Source organism: Penaeus vannamei, chromosome 17 (assembly GCF_042767895.1).
Source record: "Penaeus vannamei isolate JL-2024 chromosome 17, ASM4276789v1, whole genome shotgun sequence".
In the NCBI taxonomy this organism is placed as follows: domain Eukaryota; kingdom Metazoa; phylum Arthropoda; class Malacostraca; order Decapoda; family Penaeidae; genus Penaeus; species Penaeus vannamei.
The window spans coordinates 17,608,515-17,618,514 of NC_091565.1; the positions used below are offsets into that span (position 1 = coordinate 17,608,515).

The 10,000-nt window shown below is 36.1% G+C and overlaps 1 protein-coding gene across 1 annotated transcript in view; it reads right to left on the reverse strand.

Moving 5' to 3' along the window:
* Kr-h2 (Krueppel homolog 2) overlaps positions 1-9,515 on the reverse strand; it is a 10,494-nt gene extending 979 nt beyond the window's left edge. Inside the window, exons 1-5 of the mRNA XM_027381743.2 lie at positions 9,385-9,515; positions 4,465-4,669; positions 3,970-4,219; positions 2,911-3,044; positions 1-2,466 (exon numbers count right to left, since the gene is read on the reverse strand). The exon at positions 1-2,466 is cut by the window's left edge and continues 979 nt beyond it. Coding sequence (XP_027237544.1) covers positions 2,247-2,466; positions 2,911-3,044; positions 3,970-4,219; positions 4,465-4,649 — 789 coding nt within the window. The 5' untranslated portion in view covers positions 4,650-4,669; positions 9,385-9,515 and the 3' untranslated portion in view covers positions 1-2,246. The remainder of the gene's footprint in view (positions 2,467-2,910; positions 3,045-3,969; positions 4,220-4,464; positions 4,670-9,384) is intronic.
* Positions 9,516-10,000: the final 485 nt, after the last annotated feature.

Here is a 10,000-nt window from a genome sequence, read left to right on the forward strand (position 1 = left end):
AATAAAAATAAAAAAGTTACATACATCTATAAAATTATAATTGTAACCTTGGCACATGGCCAAGTAGGCCACTCATATTTTGCTTACATATAATGATAAAGGTCCTTTATACTCAAAAGTCTTGTATTGCAAGGACTGACATTCAGAACTCTATATAGGATTACTTAACTTGCATCTCCATGATCAGGTATGCCTGGTAAGCAGTGCCAATTACTGGGTAATTTCTATCAATAGGCCCATGATTGTTGTCCACATAGGCAAATTACTGAGTGGCTTGACATGATGAAGTAGCTAGTACTACAACAGGTGGTTGACAGAGGCACAACCAGACTGGTTCGGGCGCAAACTTTCAGTAGTCTGGCAGTAAAGAATGCCTAACGAGCTCTTACCACTTCCACCAATCTGGCATATTTAATCGTGTGGATGCAGCTTTATACACAATCTGGCCAAACTAAGGTTATTCAGTATATCAGACAAGACCAGCAAGGCACCCTTGAGGCAGCGTGAAAAAAGCAAAAGGAGAGTGAAGGCTAAATATTCACAGATGACAGGAGAAACAGAATGGGCTGAAGACAAAGGAGAGCCAGAAAAGGAAAAGGAGAGGGAGAGGGAAAGGAGAAGGGACGATAGTAGTGTGTTGATGCAATATCATGTGATTCTCTTTTTACACCATCATAATGATGAAAACTCACTACATTAATGTCCTCAGAATTTGTGGCAAAAATATATATATATATTTAGAGCTTTTGCTAATAAAAAATAAATATCAACTTTCATCTTTTCTTTTAATTACATCAGAAACATTCCAACCTTCAAAGTATTAAAGAAAATGCAATACATATTAATTTTTTACAAATCATACATAAAATGACTCAGTGATAAGTTTCACTATCTCTACAACAGTTTTTGGTTTATATCAAGATAGAATTAAATCCCTACTAAAATGCTACAACTACTATAGAGTGGTATTCTAAACTCACACATAAATATTTAACTCCATATGATTCCCAATCAATTAGTAGACATTTCCCCCCTCTACATTTTATTGAGTTACTAAAGTCATGAACCACTTTGGTCACAACATTAATTTCCCATATTGCTAACAGTGTTCCTCTTTCTAAATATCTGCGCACCATACATGAGGTATAGAAATAAAAACACTCAAATGTTCACGCACCTTGCACGAGGTATAGAAATAAAATCTGCCTCTCTATCCATCATTTTGCACATACTTTTACAGAAATACTTCTTTTTTGTGACAATACTTAAAGGTTTAAAACATCAATAGAAACATATTGCAAAGTGATAGATTCTCTGTCTGGAAAGAACTTACATCCGTTTGAAAAGTAACACAAAGCTTTAAAATAAAACTTTCACTTATGACAAACACTTACAACCATTCTACATGATAGCCTGAATCTCAGGCATAACAGGGAGAGGGGAGGAAAGAAAAGAATGAAACAGAAGTAATGAGAGAGGGAGACAGAAAAAGAAAGATAAAGTGAAAAAGAGCCTTAATGGTGTGAATAAAAATCATCAAAACATGTTCTCCATAAAACTTTAAGCCTTACAAGTTCAGAATGAACACTGCTATTTAGTCCTTTCATGAATGATGTTCTCTATTATGATGCGCTACATGAAATGTCAAATAGCAGACACCAGGTAAGGAAAAATAAATAGGCAGTTACATTTCTCAAGCAAGAACTCTCCTTGTATCAGTCAATCAAAAGAATCACTGGTAATGTGATATGTTCAAATACAATATTTCCAGTATATCAGGCAAACTGAAAATGTTAGTGTCTTATTTTGAATCCAGCAATTCAGTTATTTCTTACAGATTAGACACCTTTAGCACAATGACTAAAAATTTAGTACTTTAGGGTACATATATTTTACACCATGTTTACATAACATTTCACTTACTTCACCATAAAAAACTACCACATAAAACAGGAAAGAGATAAACACATATTTTGCTTATCAATATCTACACCTCTAGGCATTTCATTGTTTCTTGCCATTTCATGTTTAATTTCTTTAATTATGGTACAGTTATTTGAATGGTTCCACTGGTCTATTTTAATAATCATTAAGGAGCATTTCCTAACTATTAATATCTCTTTTCCTATACTCATTCATTTTCTATTCTTGATACAAAAAATCCAAAACAGGGTTGAAAAGATCCTGTCCTGCAGTTTAACTTGAACAAATCTACTTGTCTCTAACAATAGCAATCAGGAATACTACTACTGAGCAACCACAGCTGGAGCAAACCCAGAGATGAAAACAATGGCTCTGTTTACAGCATTTCGCAGGAACACTGGAATGCCTGGTTTGTTCACTGCGTACTCTGCTGTCATACGGAGCTCGTGGAACATGTTACGGGTGTAGGGGTTCCGCCGTGAGGAGTATCTCAGAAGCAAGAATCGGTAATACACGAATGGAGTGATTAAGCTGACTCTGCCACTGGAAAGAAAGACAAATATTATTAGGGTTAAGCTCTTTCTAGGACAAGCAAGATATGTCATGCTTTATCATTTATTCTGTAATAATGCTTATGACAATGATCATAATGAGTTGTCAAATCAAAATGACAGAAAAAGGAAAATTTTTAGAAAAATCTCAGTAATGAACACATTCAAGAATTTCCAGTAAACATATTCTTTAATTAAATAAAATAACATACTAAATTAAATATTGAAAAAATGTTCAAGAAATATCTAGATGTTCTTCATGCTATGAAATTATACTTGTAATGCATTAAAAATTTACAACCTATATAGAGCCTTGCTTAGGCTGATATGGTAAGACATTTGCATTTTGGTAACCAATGAATATAATATAAATCTTTGACACAATCTATCCAATATTTTAAAGGTGCTAAAAATGTGTATACATTGATAAACTTACAGGAAAAGTGACACCACACACAAGGGCATGAGGAATATTTCCACAAAGGCTGCTGCTCGCAAGATATTTCTGTGCTGGAACTCAACCAGGGAGATGAGGAATCTTGATCCCAAGGCATTGTTCTGTCCAACCACCTGGGTATTAAAAAGTAAAACAATATGTAAACCCCAATAATTCTATGTTAACCCAATGAATATCTGCTATAATTTACAAGTGTGTGGCAATGTTTATAGATGGATCTATCACAATTAGTAACAATGAAGAGAAGAGAAGAGCAAGTACAAAAAAGTCATGATAAGTGGTATTATACGCACACTACAAAAAATCCATAAGTGGGGCCATTAACAAGGGACACTGCATTTTCCCACATATACAATGCACACAGAGTGCTACTAGAGGCTACTGCCTGGAGAGGGAAAGAATGAGTGGATTTGCCAAAGGAAGGCCTCAGTGCAGCTTAAACAGTCAGTCTTGAATTACTAAAAAGGGTTAACACTAAGAAGTGAATCTGCAGTCTCTGTGATACAGATGTTATTATAGTTATAGCCAAAATATATAGCATATCTGTTATTACATAGTGTAATCTGAACTAAAACTTATGTACTGAACAAAGATGCAAGAAAGAAACAACAGGATAAAAATTATTGTTTCTGCAAATGCTGTTTACTCTACAATTCTCAGTCTAAATACAAGACCTTATTTGTATAATACACAAAGGAATGATCTGTGTCAGCTAAGACTGGTAACAGGATTTTGTGCATGGTGATACTGAGAAAGTGAATGATGATGAATGTAGGATGATATATGGCTGGAGTGAATATCCTTAATCACCAATATAATGATAGTGTCACTAACAGAAATACAGAAGAAAATACTGAGTATGCACTTTTTTTGCCTATTTCTGTACTTAGAAAACTAAATCTATGAAATCTCTCACCATAGCCCTATGTATAAGACATATTACTGTCACTATAAATAATAGGCTACAGATTTAAATTTCTCCTCTCTATTTCTTCCCCTCACTCCCTCTCCCCCTTCTTCAACTCTTCCAATACTCACATCAAGCAATGACAGAGTATAGCTGGCAAAATGAAGCAGTGCAAATAGGAATATTGGAGCCAGCACCATGGTGATCGAGGCTGTGTACATGAAGATGATGGAGTACAAAAGGTAGTGGGCCGAGTCCTCCATTAATAGCTGGAGGAAGAACTCCCGTGTGAGCTGCACTGACGGGATCCTCTGGTGCAAACGAAGGGCAGAGGTTGCTGCATTGCTCACCAGGACTTTCTGGTAACTGCTGTATGGGTTACTGTAAGAAATTTGCAATGGTATTAAAAATCAAAGGCTATATTTTTCTTGAAATTTATCATTTAATTCTGTCATCAAAGTAAGACCTCAAAAGATGAATAAAAGAGGGAGGAAGATTTATTTTACATGAATGGGAGGAGAAAAGAGGGGAAAGAAGAGATGATGAGAAGGGGAGAAAAGAAGAAGGGAGGAAGAAAGACATCTAGGGAAGAGAGAAGATTAATACCAAAGAACATATAAACTTACCCAAAAATAGGAATGAGGTACGATATGCAGAATAAAAGAGTAAGTGCTCGAGTGGCCCATAGTGCTGTGTCCACCTTATGCTCAAGGACATGAGCCTTCAGAGCATCAACGCCCCTGGGTGAGGACTGTGACTGTTCTTGTTGTGCCTGATCCTGCTGCGGTTCACCATTTCCTTCCTGTGACATGGCTGATGACTGGCTATTTCCTGCAAAGGGATACATCAATATAAATAAAAATAATAGCACTGATATTGAAAAAGTGGTTAAGCTGGAGGATATAGAATTTTAGAAAACAAACATGAAATGCTCCTAAAATGAAAGAAAAACATGCAAACTTATCAGGGAAGTCAAATTTAAAGCGCGGAAAGACATACTAACGTCACAATATTGACATAAAGATGCCGAAATTTATTGCTCACAGACTTAGTCCCCTTATCAGCTAACTCAATGTAAACAAACCATGAAACTCAGTAGATGGCCCTCAAGAAAGTAGTGCGTGTGCTACTATCTATCGTTTGATAGACATTTACGCGTGATTTTAAGTTGATTCGATACTTACTCTCCAAACAATATAAATTACCATTATATTAATTCATTTAAATCATTTCTCTAATCTATTCACATTTTATGCTCTTCAAAATTTGGTGTGACATCAATGTATGGCACAGTGATACTTCAATGGCCATTGGGTCATAAGTCATGTCACCGTGGTTGCGCACGGTGTTTAAACTGTCGCAGAGTGTGTAATGAACAGGTAAAATAGTTTGTCAGTGGTATGATTTATAATACGACACAATGTGAGGATAAAATAGAAACACTTACTGAATTAGTGGAGGACCATGGATTCGTTTTAAAAAACACTAGTGTTCACAGTGCAAGCAACAGACCAAATTTGATATTATACAATATCAGAGCTCTACCCATCCTCGGCTAGGGAAGCACGGCAACCAGCTAGGGGAGCACGGCAATCAGTTAGGGGAGCATGGCAATCGGCTAGGGGAGCATGGCAATTGGCTAGGGAAGCACGGTGATCAGCTAGGGAAGCATAGTGATTGTAGGGAAGTCTGGGGGCGTAGGCCCTGGCTTAGAAAGGTTTTTGGTTCGAATGGCTATCTTTATAGTAGTTTATTTGTAAAGGCTGGGGTTCATCTGCTTGTTCATTCACGCAACACAGTGTCGAATCTTCCAAGGCCGAATCTTGGCTCGGGTTTTTAATTTTTGCACTTTCTTTTACTTTTTATATTACCTTTCAAATAAACCTAAAAGGGTAATTTTGTGAAAATTTGGCTCGTCTTTATGAAAAATGTACTTTCTTTACAGTTGTCAAATGAAAGTTTGTGTAAATGTCATGTATCGAGGATTCAGAAATTCCCAAAAACTACACGGATCTTACACATTGTACTCTTACAAAAATATTAAAGATATCCAACAATGAAAGACGTGACAACATAATTATGGAAGTCTAATCGCATTTTCACAGGAATATTGTTAGCTAACGAAATAACGTGGGAGAGCTTTAGTGTTCTGGGAAAAGGACAATGTAACAAATAGACACTACTTCAAAAACTTAGCCCATAGAAAAGTACAAAGTGGTAGAAAAGAACTAAAATAGATAATGATCTTTTGTACAGCAAAAAATGTTCCCCAGTGCTGAGAGAGGTGGAAAAGCAAACTTGAAACCTATCAAGTGCTTTCTTTTTCAAAATACAGCTAACCATTTTTTTTCTTACTTCTCAAAATAGAGGCAACAAGCGAGTCCATATAAATGGAAAAAGAAAGAAAGAAAGAGAAAGGTATATATGAAAAGACAATGCCCTTTCATATTCCTAAGCCAAAAAGTGGGTTAACTTAAGGGCCAGTATCCATGCCGTACGAGGTGCGACTGAGGCCAAATTACCTCTTGGAATATTGTGCACTCTATCCGAGACATTAATCCAAAAGTGTCAAACTGGAAGTCTCTAAGCCCAGTGTAGTTCTCAAATAAGAAAAGCATAGCCAGTAATGACTTCAGAAACAGCATGAAATATCAAGTGGAAGAATCAAACAACATCTGTTATGTGATCCTGTGAACAAATACAACAAAATTTATTACGGAATAATCTGAGAAATTTTGACTCATAGAAATACCATTTCAATCATTCATTACTAACACTATGCTTTAGTCTGTGAAACATCTGAAGTAATATGAATTTTGATATTCTGGTAAAGTCAGGTATTCATCAGTGCATGGATGATAAAGGTATGATGATAAACTCATACCTGTAAAGCACCTTATTATTTGTAACGACAGACTTCAACTACCAATACATTAACTTTTTAGTTGATTTCAGGAGAGGGGGGGGGGGGGATCCAATAATATTCGATATGAGAGCTAATGGTGTAAAGTCAGTTTTTAATAATATGTATTCCACTGAATGAATACAGTTAATCAAAATATAAAATAATAATAAAAATTCAAAGTAAGTTATTTTTTAAAAATCTGTCAGTTAAACAAACAAATAATAAATAAATAAAATAAAGTATCTGTTGAAGGTCTCTCACCTTTGCTGGAGCACTGAAGGCATATAAGAGCATTGACAATGACTACTGCTACTTTTATACCCTTTACATTATCAAACAATACTCCCTCCAAAACCTAGAGAAAAATGTCAAATACAAACATGCCATGAAATTATAGCCATGAATTCTAGTCCATGCAATCTTACTTATACGTATCAATTTCATACATTAGCTTATTAATTTACGTCTCATCATAATAAACCTTTTTTCTCCATTCATTCTACCAGTTCTTTTCTGAAATGATAGTACAAATTTTAATAGCTAACATACACAAACATCATATAAATAAATAAATAAATGTTCACTAATTAATTTTTAAAATCTGCATCATTGGATTAGCAGCAAATCACATATTGGGCCAACCAAATCTTTAAATCTCACCTCTCGGGCATAACTCCATTCTCAAGGTTTCGAAACATATCTGAATATGTCAAAAAGTGGGTGCTCAATGTTGCTTATATTTTCAAGTAACACATTTGAGATACCCAGAATTTTATGAGAAACAGAAGACTTGAAATTTCATGTTAAGAAAATATCAGCTGACAAAAATTCGGTAATAGTTCTAAATTACATAAGAAATTGTCTACATTACAACTGCCGCTGAAGCCTAGGCACCAACCTACCTACATCTACACCTACCTTGTTTCTGATCAATTCTAGCTTATCAACATCCCTTATAAATGATCATTAAATTTTATTTTTAAGCTCTTATTTTTAAGCTCTATCTTGGCAGACTACATCGTATTGGGGTTTGTTAGTCTCTGGTAATTATTTAACTCTACCTTGCCTCTAATTTGACGAAGTAGGCCTTTCACTGGGGAATAACTTTGCCAAGACATCGACTGAACTTGGTCCCTGTAATTGTGAAAAAAAAAAAATCCAATTCCTGTAAACTAACGTGTCTCTGTTATTAACACTCAAGAGGGTAAAAGTGACGGTAATTTTCTCTATTACATCCGCTGCTCCGACATCGATGATTTTGGTATCGTTGGATTCCTCTCACTCTATACAATGCAAATATGTGGGTTTTATTACGAGGAAACCCCCCTATAGGGACAAACTTGGCACCGATAGCAGGGGCGACGATGTCGGAGCGGCGGACATAATAAAGAAAATTACCCTAATAATATAACCCACGGTGAAAATAACCATGGTTTTTCACATGATTTCCAATAGCAGGGGGCTGTGCCCTCTGTGACCCCCCTTGGGGGGGTTACTGCCCTCCAACCCCCACCAAGGAAATAAAGAATCCACCACGTATTCACGGCAGGATAGAGCGCACACGAACTAGACATATCGAGAGAGGCGCAAAACCCGCCGAGCCGACGTGGGGAAGCCACTGCCGCCGCTCTTCTGTTCATGGTATACCTTGTTCATCTTGATTATACTACAATCGTCTCTATATACAATGCTGACTATGTCAAGGTTAGTATGCTGATTCAGTGGGAATGTTACGAGGTAATTGTAATATTACGTCCACTGCTCTAGCCTGATGTGAATATGTGGTAGAGGTTTTGTTTCCTCGGCAGGGGTTGGGGGCGGTAGGCCCCCCAAGGGGGGCCGCAGGGGGCACAGCCCCCTGCAATGAAAAGTCGTACAAAAAACCATGGTTATTTTCGCTGTGGGTTATATCATTAGTGTTATTTAACCCTGCATTTTTCCTGGAACCTTTCATGCCCTTCCCTGCTATCGGGGCCAAGTTTGTCACTATAGGGGGGTTTTCGCGCAATAAAAACTATATATCTGCAACATGGACAGTGCTAGGAATCCAACAATATCAAAATCGTTGATTTTGGAGCGGCGGACGTAATATAGAAAATTACCAAAGTGACTAATAATAATGTGATGCAACAACAGTCATGTTCCTTCTACCTTGTGCAATTTTGGGTTTCTTTTCCAAACCTCTTGAAAAGCCTCTAATAAAAGGAACTATACACTTAATGCTACTCATTATTTTCAAATTAAGAGGAACTAGAACTATGAATTTCCAATAATTATATACAAATACGAATTTGACAGTCAATAAACAGATCAAGAATAAGACAGATTTAGGCATAAAATTTGACCCTCAATAGTTACATCCTCTCTCTTTTTCCTCGTATGCTTCATATATCCCTAAAGCTGTTTTAAGATGCATTTCAACATCTCTAATTCCCTTTAGCATGTGAATAAAAGCAAGTCATTCCGTTCAGTGTAAGTCTGTGACGTGAGTTAGGCCTTTTCAACGTTCAGTCTTTCTGGTGTTTTAGACTATTTTTAGGTTCCCTTCTTTAGTTTGTGTGTCTCTTTTACATTATTATAAACATGGGGTATTTCAACTTTTTAATGGTTAGTATATGCGACTATGAGAGACGGAACTTACCGAGAAAAATGAAAAAAAAGAAGATCCAAGTGAATATTTCCTGCTCTTCCGTCACCAACCTTTTCTATTCCTCTCGGGTTATGCTGTGTTCACTCCTTACGGGTTGCTGAGTTGAGAAAGATTTTTATTATCTGTGTTACTAGAATGGATAGATGGACACTTTTACGAAGTACACGTAACTATATTTTTTGTAAATTTAATATCCGGCTTTTTTAATGGACACTATATGTGCTTGATTTTGAAAGATTTTCTTTGATAAATATCAATCACACAACCTGGATCTGCCCAAAAATGATCTCTTTTGACACAAGCATCTTCTAGAATAAAATACTTATTTTTTCACTACACGCCCGCCCAGAAGCAAGTAAATAATACGGGAAAAACTCTACTTGCAAACGTTCTCACAACGTTAAAAGAAGAGAGGGGCATGCTTTTAATAAGGAATGTTATGTCATTGGGTATCTGTTCACCGGTTTATCCCCCCTACGAGACCGATAACATCCTAATCAAGTGATAACATTTCTATAGTTTTTGACTAAAGCTAGCCTAAAAAAATGACTTGATGATGATAATAATAATAATGGTAATATAATATTAATGATATCAATAATAATAA